The sequence below is a fragment of the Cibotium barometz genome, chromosome 21 (assembly GCF_041138505.1).
Source record: "Cibotium barometz isolate CiBa-2024 chromosome 21, ASM4113850v1, whole genome shotgun sequence".
NCBI classification, from domain to species: domain Eukaryota; kingdom Viridiplantae; phylum Streptophyta; class Polypodiopsida; order Cyatheales; family Cibotiaceae; genus Cibotium; species Cibotium barometz.
Genome location: NC_141066.1, coordinates 18,411,914 through 18,428,171, shown reverse-complemented (window position 1 = coordinate 18,428,171; position 16,258 = coordinate 18,411,914). Strand labels below are relative to the sequence as shown.

Sequence of the window (16,258 nt, the reverse complement as noted above, 5' to 3'; positions counted from 1 at the left end):
CTCATCGAGCTTAGCTCTTTTTTGCACGCTGCAGCTTTGACACGGCTGGGAGAGATTCGCGAGCGGGAGCATCAGCTGAGACGCAGCCTTGCTTCGCTACAGCACCTTCAAGAGCAGCAGCCTACATGTGAGTGGGTGGCGTCACAGCTGAGCCAGGCACGCCAGGAGGTTAGAGAGGCAGAGGAGCAGAGACATGAGTTTTACTATCGTCGTCAGGCCTCTCAGTGGACGCAGCTTGGTGATAGAGTGACTGGGGAGTTTTTTGAGATCGCTGGACCCCGCCATGCTCGAGCAGGAGTCCGTCAGCTTGGTAGACCGGATGGATCGGTAGCTACTGAGCCTGGGGAGATCAGAGCCATTGCCACTGCATTCTATAGAGACCTGCTTTCAGCGGAGCCAGCCACTGAGGATCGAGATGCTTGCAGACAGACTGTGTTGGCCCATGTGCAGAGGAGGGTCACAGATCGTATGCGTACAGTTCTTCGTGCACCTCTTTCAGAGATTGAGCTTGCCGAGGTCTTGAGGGTCCTACCGCGACATAGTTGCCCAGGGGAGGACTGACGGACGCTGGCCTTTTTTATGCGCTATTGGGACCTTTTGGGGCCAGGCCTCCGCAGGGGCTTTCAATATGTTTCGGACACTGGGGTGATGCCACAGAGCTTTTCAGAGGGCTTGATCTTTCTTATCCCCAAGGGGGAGGGAGTATCAGATGATATTCGGCATTGGAGGCCTATTACGATCCTCAATACTGTCTACAAGGTCTTAGCAAAGGCCTTGAGTTTGAGGATCCAGCCCTTCCTGGGGGAGTTGATTCATGCTACCCAGACAGGATTCGTCAAGGAGCGCAGTATCCTTGACAACATCTTTACTTTCTGGGAGGCGACGGCCCGAGCTAGATTTCTTGGCGAGGACTTGGTCGTGATGCTTCTCGATTTTGAGAAGGCATACGATAGAGTTGATTGGGGTTTCTTAGAGGGCACTATGCTTCGCCTGGGCTTTGAGCCAGGATGGATCAGAGGGGTGGCGGCTCTATATTCCACAGCTCGTAGCCAGGTGTTGATTGCAGGAGGACGGGGGCCGAGTTTTGAGCTGACCAAATCCGTCCGTCAGGGGTGTCCTCTTGCCCCTTTTCTTTTTCTCTTCTTTGCGGAGGCTATGAGCATGTATTTGACGGCAGAGGAGGTTGGTTTGAGAGGACTCCAGCTCCCAGTCAGGGGGGAGGACCTGCTCGATGCTGAGTTTGCAGACGACACGGGCTTATTTTTGCATGGCCAAGAGGCCAATCTTCTTCGGGCAGAGCAGTCGCTCCAGGTTTTTAGTGCAGCTTCGGGAGCATTGATCAATTGGCGCAAGACAGTGGCCTTTTGGATCAGTAGTGCTCCCACTCCGGCATGGAGCCCGGACCCCGATTTTAGATGGATTCCTCCTCGCAAAGCAGTGCGGTATTTGGGATGCCAGATTGGACTAGATTTGTCACCTGAGCAACAGATTGCCCCGCTTCTTCTAAGCATTCGGAAGAAGCTTTTGTATTGGAGTACAGGTCGACTATCCTTGGCTGGGAGGGTGGTGGTGGCAAATCAGGCTGTTAGCGACCATGTGGTACATTACGTCTTGCTAGATCTTCTCGAGCTCTTGCATCAGCCAAGTACAGAGGCTAATCAGGAACTTTCTTTGGTCTGGGCGGGACGGTCAGCCAGCCTGGGCAAAGGTTGCATGGGCAGTTATTACACTTCCGCTGGCTCAGGGAGGCTTGGGAATTATAGATCCAGTCGATCAGAGTAGAGCCTTATTTGGGAAGCTTATTGTTCGGGGGCTGCTTCCAGGCGCTGAGCCTTGGAAAGAGCTTCTCTTGCAGCAGTTGCAGGCTCGGGCTCCCCCAGCAGGGGGCACTTGGGCACCAGAGATTCGCTGGATCTTCATAGAGATGAGGAGGACAGGCCTCAGTAGAGGATGGGAGGACAGATTTGCTTTGAGCATCCTGAGAGCTTGGGAGCTGCTGAGACCGGGGCTCTCTCAGCGACCTCCTTCTTGTGTTGAGGAGCGGGCCAGACAGCCGCTCATCTGGAGCCCAGCGGTTCGCACAGAGCAAGGTCATATGCTGGGTTCTCGGCCTCGTCTAGCCTGAGGACCTTTAGCGGCAGGCCCAGCATGTAGTTTTGGAGACTGGCAGGCCTTCTGCAGTCTCCCAGAGGAGATCCAGGTGGAGAGGCTGAGTCACTTCAGAGGGGGGTTGATTATGAGGGATGATATTCAGGAGGCACTCACAGAGGAGTGGTTCACGCCTTTCGAGCTAGTGGCCCCACGGTGGATGGGAGCCTTTACACAGTTGGAGATCCTAATTGCTGTCAGAGCTTGCACTGAGGATGGCAGATGCCTCTACTATGAGATTCAGGATGAGGGCAGACTTCAGAGAGTGGAGGTGGAGTCGCCTTTGGTTGCAGAGTGCACCTTTCAGAGGATACGGGTAGTGGCCGCCGCTTCTCGGAAGTGGCATATTGACCCCGACCCTGCAGATGTGCTCCCGGATTGGCGCATATGGGCATATGCAGCGCGCCCCTTGGCCCGGCTACAGTGGGACCCTGGGGAGTACGAGTGGCATGATCCTTATGCATCCCTTGAGGCCACAGAGATCACCTTTTTCCAGTATACAGTTCGGCTAGGGCGGCATATTTTGACGGCGAGGAGGATGGTCTCTCCAGCTACAACGGGGCATTGGCGGCTACAGGGACTCTCACAGGAATTCCTGGAGGATTTTTGGGCTCGGCTCTGGGCTAGTCGACAGGCCCGTAGCATCTCGACTTTCCAGTGCCCACAGGGGCTCAGCAGTTGGCACCTGGCTTGTTTCCAGCGGTCTTCCGGCGGCCTGCGTCCGATGCGGCCACCCTATGGAGACACAGAGACATTGCCTTTGGGATTGCCCTCAGGCACAGCAGATTTGGCTGCGGATGCTGCGTATTCTGGTCCCCCTCTCTCCAGAGGGTATGTTTACGTGGGGTGCCGCTTCTTGGTCGACTTCGTCAGGGCCTGCTATGGGCTATGAGATGGAGCAGGACAGTCAGGCCATCAGATTCATTAGGGGCCAGCCTCGCCTGGTTCCGGCACCGGATTTCTCGTCCGCCAGCTGGACACAGGAGAGGGATTTACGATGGGAGCTCCTCAGCAGCCTCACCATCTGGTTCACCTGGAGGGCCCGGTGTTTCACGGCCTTTGAGGGGAGACTGGAGCCACCAGCAGAGACTGTATGGGGGATTTGGCAGGAGTTGATCCACACCCTGCGAGGACAGTATGACCGCATCCGTGAGGCGATCTTGCGGCGCCAGGCCTTTCACACCACCTGGCGCAGCGGCCCCTTCTATACCTTACACACGGGATCCCCCCGTTGGCATTACAGGCCACCTGTTTGGCTTCCCCCCCCCCCCCCCCCTATTGTATGATTTAGCCCCTCAGTCCTTTGTACTGATGCTTGTATTTTGCAGCACCTAGGGAGAGTCTCCCGGGCTACCTTGCTGTATTCACTGCTCTGCTTCTCTTATGAGCAGGAGAGATCTTTTGTAGCCCTACGGGCGTTTTTATATAACTAATGAAAGGATCTTTTCTCGAAAGAAAAAAATTCCTGAAGGACTGAATAGTTCTATCTATGAGCACACTGCCTTTTATAGTGGTCTTGGACACTTGGTATACTGGCCGACTGCTAGCCAGTCATTTATGCTTTAAATGCCCCTTCAGCGCTGCCCAACTGGTGTTCTTCTTTGATCATGATGCACCAACTGCCACCCTGTCCTCTGGAGCGCCAGTAACCTTACCCCTCTGGTACACCCGACAACACCTGTATGCAGCCGACACCACCAAGTCATGCAGCCGACAGAGTATCCACGTCCTTCTCCAAGTCCAACCTTGGCCCAAAACTGTAGCATGCTCTAAACTCTCGTCTTTTCTTGGCTGCCCCTGCTGGACTAGCTGAGGAACTTATCCATGGGCATATGTGCACATGACATCCCCCTCTGCTAAACTTGATGACGGGATTCCAACCTGCTCTTGGATGACTATCATCATTCCATTCTTTTTCACGAAGTCCCTCTGTCATCCATCCATCCCTGGCAAACCTTTTCTCTCTGAAAGCCCGGCCCAATCTCCAAACTACTCTGTCACGGACTAAGATCTATGCATCTGATTCCATCTAGTCCACAATCCATTCCTGCCCTGACTCTGAACACTGTCTTGGTCTTCATTCCTGAGAAATGAGTCTGGCACTCTCACATCACCCCTTGGAGGGTAATCCTCCCTTGGGACCGTTGCCCGAGAACCTCTCTGGCTCACAGGACTGCCATCCCCTCTGGCTCTGTGGAACACCACCAACAAAGCTCCTGGCAGCTCTTCCCGATTCTGTGTTCCTTGCCTTGGGCTTCGTATCCGTGTACTTTCCTGTACCTTGGACCTGTACACCATCATATGGGACTGATTCAGTGTTTAGCTTTGCTAAGCCTGATGCTCTGATACCAATGTAACAAGCAAAAGCTCTGGGGGTCTTCTTTCAGCCCTAAACACTCCTGGAAACATGCTGATGCAAAACGCAGATAAGAAGAGAGAGTAGAGAGAGAGAGAGAGAGATGCTTAAAATTCAGTATATTTATATAGTACAAAAAGGGTACTCTGCTATACAGCCCTAGGCTGTCTTCATAAAAGGGTGATAAACACCAAAATCCTGGTCCCTACTTGGACTCTAAGGACCCAATCCCTAAAGGACTGAATAGTTCTATCTATGAGCACACTATGCCTTTTATAGTGGTCTTGGACACTTGGTATACTGGCCGACTGCTGGTCGGCCAGTCATTTATGCTTTAAATGACCCTTCAGCGCTGCCCGACTGGTGTTCTTCTTTGATCATGATGCGCCAACTGCCGCCCTGTCTTCTGGAGTGCCTGCAGCCGCCTTGCCCCTCTGGTACAGCCGACAACACCTGTATGCAGCCACCGACAGCACCAAGTCATGCAGCCGACAGAGTATCCACGTCCTTCTCCAAGTCCAACCTTGGCCCAAAACTGTAGCATGCTCTAAACTCTGGTCTTTTTCTGGCTGCACCTGCTGGACTAGGTGAGGAACTTGTCCATGGGCATATGTGCACAGGACACTCTGGCTTTGAAGTCACGAGACTTTGATGCTTGTGCCTGCATCTCAACATGTTTTCCCACATGTTTGTCCATTGGGACAGCCCCTGTGAGACTGGCATCATTTTAGGACCAAAAGGTGATGCATAAGGCATAGATACATGTGCCCTGTAAGAATGAGGCATGGCTGGCCCCTCAACATGCATTGATACGTTTTCAGCCATAGCTTCTCCCTCAGCACACTCGAAGGCATGAGTGGCATGAGAGAGATGCGGAATACCTGCACCTACAGAAAATTGCAGCCCATGTTGCATATGTTGTGTATGCACATTTTCAGCCGGCAATGGCATTTGACATACATTTTGACCACTACCATAAACGTTGTATCCTTCACGGACTACATAAGGTATTCTTGCATGGCGTGAAGTCACTGATTGTTCCTCTCCCATAGCATGGAGATTCATCCTCTTAGACATAAGTTCTTGTTCGAGCACCTATGGGGATTCCAAGACATGTGGGATGGTTGCCTTTTCTGCATAGGCATCCTCACACGAGCCAAGTATGCACGTGCTGCATCCCTTGGTTGCATGTGCAACTCTTGAGCAATCATTGCCATTGCGTGATCCATATAAGATTCAGCTTTCTTGGCCTTCAAACAGTCATGTACCAATGGATCCCCGCGGCGGTAGAGATTCAATTCTTCTTATTGTGCATGGAGAAGAGCCTGCATACGAGTAAGTTCAGCCCTCAAGACTATGGACTCTTCTTCCTGCATCTTCTCTTTGCCACGGGATGACTGTCCCAAATATTCATGTTCCCCATTGTGCACCACATGCGTTTACTCATCCTGTAAAGCATTGGAGGCATGAATTTCATTGTCCCTGCCTCTTTTGTTAGCATCTCCAACATTCATTGTATGGCTGTCCATAATGTTCTAAGTACAGAGATAGCTAGTGTTCACGGTGATCGTCTCTCACGATAGAAGTGAAAGAGAACCGTATGCTCTGATACCAATGTAACTTGGTTGAACACAATACTAATCAATACACTTAAATACACTAAGATTTCATGGACACTTGCTCAAATACAAGAAGTAATTTGCTGAATTGACAAGAGACGCACAATGAGCCAGAACGGCCGACCCCTCCCTCAAATAAAATATATTGATCTTGGGAGAATCAAGTACATAGTGTCATGAGCATTTCTGACCAGATTTCCATACCAATGCATATAAATACAGTATTGCAAACAAGTGGTTGTCGATGTAGACTTGCAATCCACACTACCCTCTCAAGTGCCCATGTTCCCTACCATCTGCTCTCTATTGTTCCACCAACACATGGTAGCAACAATTTGCAAGAGAGCACGTAGGACAAGAGAACACTACACAGGGTATGTCATCATGTAATCCGGTTCCTCCCTCCTGCTACTTACTTCCATATTTAAGCATAAAAGCTTACCGTTTGCAAGTAGAGTCGATGACATCGGCAGAAGTGTTCGCGATGGAAGTCCTTGGAGTGATGAGATCTTCAATTTGTCGCATTTCTTCGCGACAACAGTCTTCAAGAGGATGAAGGGAACCTTGGGAAAGCTTCCCCTATGGTTCAACTTGAGAAAGGAGGACTGAAATTAGGGTTTTCAACAAAAAGACCAGAAATTACAGCAATAAAGAGAGCTGTTTTGCTGAATTTCAGTCATTGGGAGTGTATAGGAGAGTGATTAGCATCCGAAAACACTTTTGGAAGCTTAAGAAACACGTTAGCAAGCTTGGAAATGGAGTTGGGAAGGAGAAAGTGCAAAAAATGCAACCCAAAAGCCCTCATGAAGGAGGTGCCAATCTCTAGAGGGAGGAGGAGGAGTGAGGTGGTGAGTTGTCCAGTGTAGGTTGTAGGAGGTGCTTTGCGGAGCAAGCTAGCGTGGACACATGGCTGGTTACTCCCTTTGTACAAAGGGGATAAGGTCTAGGCGGTGGACATTGGGTTATGTCCACCTCGGGACATCAGTGTGTGTGAACACCGGGCTGGTCATAATTTATAAGTGAGTATTGGTCGCCCAAAACTTAATGAAGTGTGTACACACTCACTTATAAATTAGTGCTAACTCCTAAGGCTAGGTTTATGACCAATACTTACCACCTGTCACATGCCACATAACCATGTCAACAAACAATTTCACACGCACGGTTCGTGGGCGGGCGTCCCCTTACCCGGAACTACACATTGGTCAAGCAAGCATGAAAACAGCATGCAATTTCAATTGCAAGCAAGCACATAAAGATGCTATGCAATGCAGCTTTGGTATGGACAATCCTTGTTCATGAGACTATACCAAAATAGACGTGCTCCAGGCGAGTACAGGAAGTACCAAACCCAATGGAACACGAATCCACCAGGCATTTCCGCGCATGTACACAGAGACACAAGTCCCAACGGAAAGCCAAGTCCACAGTATCACATGAGTGGCATCAATCCCCGACATATACAACTGCCATGGACACCAATCCAATGTACATACATGATGAGAAAGCACGGGTGGACCAATTGGGTAGCCAAATGGTGACAAAAAACCCAAAGGGAGAAAAGTGCCCTTGGTTAGTCCATGTTCACATGTGGCACTACTCAATGCTCATAGCATGTGGCATAACTCATAGCATATATGCCAACAAATCCCTCTTGTAGTGGCAATGTGAACCTGTGCAAGGTCGGCAAAAAATCACTCACTGTAGGAGAGTAAGCCTAAAGCTTTGCGAAAAGCTTCAAACTTCTCTCGAGGCAACGCCTTCGTAAATAGATCTACAACATTGTCATGTGTAGAGCAGTAAGATAATGAGATCTCCCTTGCATGAATCCTCTCCCTAACATAGTGATAATGAATCTCTATGTGTTTAGTACATGCATGAAACACTGGGTTTCGTGCCACGGCTATAGCACTTTGACTGTCAGTGAGTATGAGCAGTAAGATAATGAGATCTCCCCTACATGAATCCTCTCCCTGACATAGTGATAATGAATCTCTATGTGCTTAGTACACGCATGAAACACTGGGTTTCGCACCACGGCTATAGCACTCTCACTGTCAGTGAGTACGGTGGTGGGTGTCTGCTGACACTCACGAAGATCAATCATCAATCTCCTCAGCCATACACAATCTACTGTGGCTGTAAAGGCTGCCCTATACTCAACCTCACAAGTAGATGTGGCAACAATGGACTGCTTTTTGCTCAACCATGATATGCATGAATGCCCCAAAAAGAAACAATTCCCACTGGTGGATTGCCGTGTATCATAGTCACCAACCTAGTCGGAATCACTATAAGCATGTAACTGCAAGCTGCCCCTCCTGGGATATACCAACACAAGATCTAGGGAGCCCTGAAGATAGCGGAAGATCCGCTTCACTGCTTGCCAATGCTTTGTACCTGGACTATGCATAAATTTGCTATACTGGGAAACCCCAAACTGAATATCTGGGTGTGTGTTGCATAAGTATACGAGGCATCCCACTGCTTGGCTATAAACACTCATATCAAAAGGTTCTCCAACATCATGCATGCTCAATTTCAGCCCTGGCTCCATGGAAGTAGAGATGGGCTTACAATCTTGGAAGCCAAATTTGTGCAACAGTTTTTGAATATACTTTGATTGGTGTACATAAATCCCAACATCTGTCTGCACAAATTGTATGTCCAAATAATAATGCAACAATCCCAAATCTGTCATCTCAAATGACGTTTGCAATTCAGCTTTGAATGCTGAAATTTTATCCATATCATTCCCAATTAGCAACATGTCATCCACATAAAGAATAAGCATAATCAAAGTGCCATGATCCTCTTTCACATAGAGGAAAAAGCACCTGCAGGCAAAATCCCAAACACCGAAGTGCAATGCCAAGCAACCACAAAGCCCTGTGCAAATGTTTTGCCCCAAACACAAGGCTACAGATATGCAATGCTGAAAATCCCTAAATTTCTGAGCACCGATGGGCTGATTTATGTGTCAATTGCACATAATTCACAAAACCCCAAAAACCTGTGTACCAATGAGCTTTAATTATGCGATTAAGCACTAATTTTAGAAAAGCCCTAAATTTCTCTGTAACCTGTAACTGCAATTTATGCAATTAAGCACAAATTCTCAAAATTCCTAAAATTTTCTGTGTCCTGCAACTTAATGATGTTCTGCATTGCTGCCTCCACTTAATTTCTACAATAAAGCAAACTTGACACAAAAGCCCCTTGAAGTGAACCCAAAAATCAGTTACCTCGCCGCCCGGAACCCTGATTTTGCAGGGTATGCAGATTGCACACGTTGATGGCAGGGTGTCCGGGAGCTGGAACCAATGCGCTGGTGTCGGTCTTCTCCAGTCTTCAAGTTCTCCAATGAGCTGCAAGCGCGGCAAGTACGGCAAACTGCAGGCGCGAGCTAGAGATGGACAACACACCAACAGCAGCTGGCGATGGACTGGATGAGGACTGGCGACGGCAATGGAGCTAGCATAGTCTGGCAGGTTGCATTGTGCAAACGACAGGAGCTGGGCTTTGATGGCGTGCAAATGGCAAAGTACATAAGGCACGACGGGTAGGAGCCAGAGAGAGTGACAAATTTGCCTCCCAATCCAAGTAAGCGTAACACGTAGTGTTTAAAGATTATTGATCGTTTCAGCAAGTTGGTTATGCTTATTCCTTGCACGGCTAATGTTACTACCCAGGATATTGCAAAGTTGTTGATCAATTACCCATGGAATATCTATTGCACCCAAGGCTATTGAAACATATCCTAGGCTATGTATGTTACAATGATCTTATTAGCCAGTGTTACACGTAGGCTTGTAAGCTTGGCTAAATCCTAAAATCAATTACAATTACATTGCATAGATAGAAAAAATGAGGTATAAAATTGTGTACGCATATACAAAGGTAATGCTAAACAATAATCCTAAACAATGTGGTTTACAACCCATTACCCCCTTCAGAGGTTTTGAGGATTTCCATTTTTTGAGCAACCTTGAACCAAGCTGAGACTCTAACCAAATACTAGCAGGCTAAGTGAGGCGGCATACCTAAGACCATTGTATCAGATCGCAATGCCAAGTTCACAAATCATTTTTGGAGGGCATTGTTTGATAATTTTGATACTAAGCTGAATTTTTCCAATGCATTCCACCCACACACGGACAGCTAGACAAAGATTTACAATCAATTGGCGTTCGACGTATTGAAGTGTTATGTCCATGACCAGCAAAGGTAAGTGGGAACAATATTTGCCTTTGGTTCAAGCTGTTCTGAATGACTTGGCAAGAGTCCATAAGAGGCAGCGTTTGGACGACCGCCCCTAAAACCCAAGTATAACCATAGCCCGTTGCTCTCCCTAGTGCGCCACATGATGATAAGAACATCAAGGAAGGTAATCCAACTGGGGTTGCCATGAGGTAGAAAAAAAGAGCTAGAAAAAATCAAATAAACTTCTATCACACAAGTCCCAAGAAAGTGTGCTGTGTCTGGCATCTACATATGCGAACCCTTGCCCACTAGCAAAAAGTCGGCTTTGAAGATTATCTAGCATTATTGACGGACGATTTGGAGGCTATGCAACTTCCATCAAGTTAAGCAAAAGAGGATGTCACGTGCATCCTGCCGTTGGATGATAAAGTGGACATTAGCCGGGTTACAATGCAACTTAGGTGCCTACATTCTATAGCACTAAGTTGAAAGACCTTGAGTATGGGGAAGCACAACGCATACTGCTCCACGGGCTCAATAGGTTTGTCATGTTGATCCCATACAAGAGCAAAGCGACCACAAACAAGACAGCATAGATATTTTCGCAGTTCATTGCTGGTCAGGCAACCAACCATAAGGAGCCTTTATAGGAGCAGCCCCACTTTTGGAGACAATCTTCCCCAGCCTTCTGCCCTGATCCAGATCGCAGCAGAAGACCCACACCTGGCAGAGAAGATACAAAACATTCTGCTCCATTCCCAGGTAGCTTTCCTTAAGTGGACAGTGAGGCATCTCACTGTTACTTAGAAATTTTTGTACATTTCACTGAAGCGAATATTCCCCAGAGGGGGAAGGGAGAAGGAAGAAGAGGATGAGAGGATTCACTTGTATATGAGGGGGAAGGGAGAAGGAGACAAATTAGATAACCATATTCTGAAGCCAAATATGACCTCCAAGACCCAATCATGCAAGTATTAACACCCTAGTGTCTACATCTACTGTCTAGCTAAGGTGTGGAGAGGCCCAAGCCTGTGTGAACAAGGGAGAGAGCACTCTCTCTTTTCTTCTCACAATGAGGGTGAAGGGACGTACTTGAATGCAAAAGATGGGAAAGCGAATCTAGACTTCATAAGAGCCATTACAAAGCTTTAGGCCAACATTTGCACTTGAATCAAAACTCTTCGGAAAAAAAAAAATATTGTGAATGTGATTTCTGGCTTGCTGAAAAATAAGAAAGATATGAACCTCAGCATGTATAATTTGGACTTCCTTAACGCAAAGCTTTGCAAGCCTGTTGTGCTCTTCGTGTTCAAGTATATGTCGGAGGTCATTGGCCCATGTCTCATTTGAATGCGGAAGGCAATTGAAGGCCGTAAGATCAATATCCCCATCTGGGAGATATGTTTTAAGTGGTACCGAGCCATATGTGCATACCTATGAGCTCATATGAGTTAGGAGAAAAGTGGTAAAAGAGAGTAATAGAACGATGACAATAAAACAATACAATGAAAGAAACGCCCATTGGCAGAACTAGGAACATGTACAGAGATGCATGGTTATATATGGTATATAATTGCATATGCATACATACATACATATACATACATTTATACTTATTTATTTATTTATTTCTATGTATGCATGTATGTAATGTATCTATGTATGTATGTATGTATGTATATAGATACACACACACACACACAGTCTGGACTCTACATGCATATGTGTTTATCCTTAAGCACGTTTGCAGACCACATGCACATGCACACACTTGCATGTGCAAGCACGATTTATTTAAAAAGCTTCATATGAGTAAGTTCTTTCATAATCTTGGCATATGCCCAGGGGCATCACTCAAAAAATGTATGATATCCTGAGTATACAAGAACTGTACTTTGATATCACTTGAGTGCACAGGGGATGGTTTTTTGATATCACCATTTTTTAATACATCTACTTACTGTGTCTCAAATATAAGAGATAGATATATGTGTGTATATATATGCACACGCATATACATACTAACATGCATACACAGACGCACGCCCATGCACAAACATATACATACATGTACATAATTCATATCCATAAATGTGTGTATACATGTTTATGGATATGTACATGTATGTAAGTGTGGTGCATGTGTGCATATATACAGAAGCATGTTTATGTGTGCATATGCATGCATGTGTGTGCGAATGTGTGCATGTGTATGTGTATGTGTATGTGTATGTGCGTGCGTGCATACATGCCTTTGTCCAAAAACATGTGAATTTGACCTATTTTTATCACTCATCACGCATGTGTTATGACACACGGGCATGTGTATGAAGACTTAGATTATTCCAAAAACTTTACCTGGCAATAGTAATGTTTACGAATCAAACGTTCAACATGATCAATGATAACCCTCCTTTTTCCTTCTGAATGCCCAGAGGGCTGGATGCCCTGGATGATGCCTGCTGTTATGAACTCAGCCTCGGCCCATTTCTCATTATACTGGGACCCTGAGAAGAGAAATACAGATGAGGACCCTCCAGGCAAAAGGCCAGTCAGAGCATTATCTCCCATACAATCCAGACCTGTGTATCTGCTCCAGATATATATGTTTATTTATTCAGAGAAAAATAAAAAAGCTTCTGTGTCTCCCAAATCTGGCTTTGCTGGAGTTTCACCAGTTTTGCTGTTACGATTTTGACCTGTCTTTCTATGAGGGTTCCGCTGAACCCTTCTTGCTTTGATGGTTTGCACCTGTTTTTTCTTTGTGGGCTCTGCAGATTTCACCTGTTTTCTCTTTATGCGTCTGCAAAATTCTCCTTGATTTGATGGGTTTCACCTCGAGGTCTGCGAAAAAGTTCTTGTTGTTGTGATGTTTTTCCCTACCTTTGTGATGCTTCTTTAAACCTCTGCTTGCTATGACAGTTTTCTGATGTTTTTCACCATTTCAAATGCTTGTTTTCAGCTGCAATGCACATCCAATACTGCCTCACAAAGACACCAATGAGCCAGAAGAGGCTCAAAAAAACGCAAACTCAAAAAGGCCTACAATCAGAATTAAGCTAGGAAGCCAATTGGGTAGTCAACACCCAACTTAAAGGTTAAAATGGAAGCAAAAAGACCTGACCAGATCTATGAGGAAGCAGGAGAAGCAGATGTTTCTGGAGGTTTTTCCTATTTTATGTTCTAAAAAGGCAAAACAGTAGTAAAAGCAAATACTTTTGTGCAGATCGGTCGCAGTTACCCTCGTGTCAAGCTAAAGACGATCTGCTCCATAATCCTTGTGTCAGGAGAAAACTAGTATAGTATACAATATAAATAGCCAAATATATATTTTCAAGAGAATAGTATTTGGGTGTTTTTTTCCCTTTGCCATTTCTTTAATCGCACAGCTTTTTCTCCATCCGTGGTCAACATGGCAGGGAGATACTCCATTCAAACTCAAAAGGTCAAACGCTTTTGTCACTAGTCTCCACATATAGCAAATAGTGCTAACAATGCACACAACATGAGTTTTAGAGTCTATGACATACGTCGCTCTATGTCCTTGTAACAATGCATGCAATATGAGGTCGTTATTGAATCGTTGTGGGGCAAAAGGTACATGAGGTGAATGTGGGGAGGCTCCTGAGCACCCCCCCAAAAACCCTTCATGAAAACACAGCGGTCACCTAGTTGCTGCCACCACCACCCGGTGATGAGATAAGGTAGGTGACCAGCCCTTTCAATGGGAACAATGAGTATGGGGACTTGCATGCAAGATTTGCATCTTAAAGACACCTTCAAGAAGGGGACAGCCTTCGAGCAGCGTGGTTAGCCTCTAAGTTTCAAACCCACGCCTGTGTAGTAGAACTCGAATGCTCCCTCGCCCTCGAGCACTCGTGTATTACCAAAGTTTCTATTTGTTAGGGGAGTCGTATGGTACCTTAAACCAATGTTGTTAGGGTACTAAGAGCACTTTTATGACAGGCTTGAGCAATAAAGGAACCATTTCTAAATTTCATGATGCCTCTCCGATTTTTAGAACTTAAAAAATACTATATTGATCTCTCTAGAACGAGCTAGTAGTGAGGCGGTGAGAGGGGAAGAAGGAGGTCACACAAGCACGCAAATATATATATATATATATATATATATATATCAGTAAATGTCACATTAAAAATTTACATTCTTACGAAAAAAATAAAATAGATATTAATTACATGTTTTGCAAGCATGGGAGGGTGTACTAGGCCTTGACCTTATTTGCTTTTAATAGGGGAGTCATATAGTACCCTATTGATGTGGTGTATTAACAAAGTTACTGACATGTCTTGTAAGGGTGTGGGAGGGTGTACTAGACCCTGAGCTTATTTGCTTTTAATAGGGGAGTCATATAGTACCCATGGTGTCGTGAATTAACAAAGTTATTATTTGCTTCTAGAGGTGAGTCATATGTTACTAGTAGTCATCATTATATGTGTTCTTTACACACACATGATTTAGGTGAAAATTGCTTCCTCTTAATGCTTGTGCTACATGTAGATGTGTGGATAGCACTTTGACTCACATCCATTGGCCCTCAACATTGCAAATCCGACATAGGAAAGTATTAAGCTCCTTCAAAACGAGATCGTTAGCTTAGTATTATTTGTCCTACATTGTCACTAACTAAAAATCAACAAAGTGTTTGAAAGGGTGATTCTCCTTGTAGTAGTCAATTTTGTCCTACATTGTCAACAAAGTGTTTGGAAGGGTGGTTCTCCTTGTAGTAGTCAATTTTGTGGGTGATAGCATAAAAATCTCTACTACTACTACTACTTTTGTGGTAGTAGAGATTTGGGTGGTTCTCCTTGTAGTAGTCAATTTTGTGGTTCTCCTTGTAGTAGTCAATTTTGTGGGTGATGATACCATAAATCTCTACTACTTGTGTTAAGAAAGTTTAACGCGTTATGTGATTCATTAGATAAGGAAAAATTTGTGAAGAAAGTTTGGAGAATCATGTGATTCATTAAATAAGGAAAAGTCTTAACTTTGATGTTGGCATGTTATGGAGTAAGCTTGTACATGTAACATGCCGTAAGTGAAAGGCTTTAAAACAAAAAGAAAGACAGGACTCTAAGTCCTTTGAAGAAAGGAAATGGTTGAATCCTAAAGTCTTTTTTAAATATTGACGGCTTCAAAAGCTAAGGTTTTCCAGCCATAATCCAAAAATCTCTTTAAGACTTTGAAAAACTCAATGATTTAGTCAATTTCTCCAAGAAAGGGACAAGTATTAAAAAAGGGAGCCTACAACTAGAGAGAAGCTAGGAAGATAATATTTCACTTAGGCAAAGGACATAAAGATGTGTTGCATATAAGTTATCATATGATAAGAAAAGAAAAACTATTTTCTTAGCAATAATAAATGTCCTTGTCCTCCTATGATTTTGACTTTATAAAAGTTATTGTCAATTTAAGATGATTGAAGATGTAAAGGAGAATTGCATTTGCACTGACTAGACTTTCATGTGGTAAGTTTAACTACCTAGATTTTCTCACACGCTAAGGTTAAAGCCCACCAATAGCCAAGTGCCATTTTTCTAGACGTGTGTTTGGTTTCATAGTGTTCAACTTGAGCTTCTATGTGTCTTCTTATATTCCTATGTATACCCTCAAACACCTTTAGGTAGGCTTTCTCACCTAAGTGTCAAAAGTAAAGAAGAGGAGGAATATATTTTCTCTCTCTAGTAGCCCTCTTTATGCTAAATCCTCACTCAACTATGCTTTGAGAAGCATAGTCCACGTAAAATAAATTATTATATTAATTACATGATAAATTTACACATTATTTTAGTGATAAATAAATTATTAATTAATTACATAGTTATATGATAAATTTGTGCATTGTTTTAATGATGCTTATGATAATTAATATATTAACTACATTAACTTTTACAAATGATTATGTTGTTAA

At 45.0% G+C, this 16,258-nt stretch overlaps 1 protein-coding gene across 3 annotated transcripts in view; it reads right to left on the bottom strand.

The window, feature by feature from the left end:
- LOC147626918 (uncharacterized) overlaps nucleotides 1-13,732 on the bottom strand; it is a 113,330-nt gene extending 99,598 nt beyond the window's left edge. Inside the window, exons 1-3 of one of the 3 annotated variants that reach the window (XM_086815471.1) lie at nucleotides 13,543-13,732; nucleotides 12,685-13,288; nucleotides 11,572-11,760 (exon numbers count right to left, since the gene is read on the bottom strand). In XM_086815471.1, the coding sequence (XP_086671597.1) occupies nucleotides 11,572-11,760; nucleotides 12,685-12,897 (402 nt within the window). In that variant the 5' untranslated portion in view covers nucleotides 12,898-13,288; nucleotides 13,543-13,732. Of the gene's footprint in view, nucleotides 1-11,571; nucleotides 11,761-12,684 lie in introns of all 3 variants that reach the window. The other 2 variants (XM_086815470.1, XM_086815472.1) reach the window with 2 other exon arrangements.
- Between the last annotated feature and the right edge of the window lie 2,526 nt (nucleotides 13,733-16,258).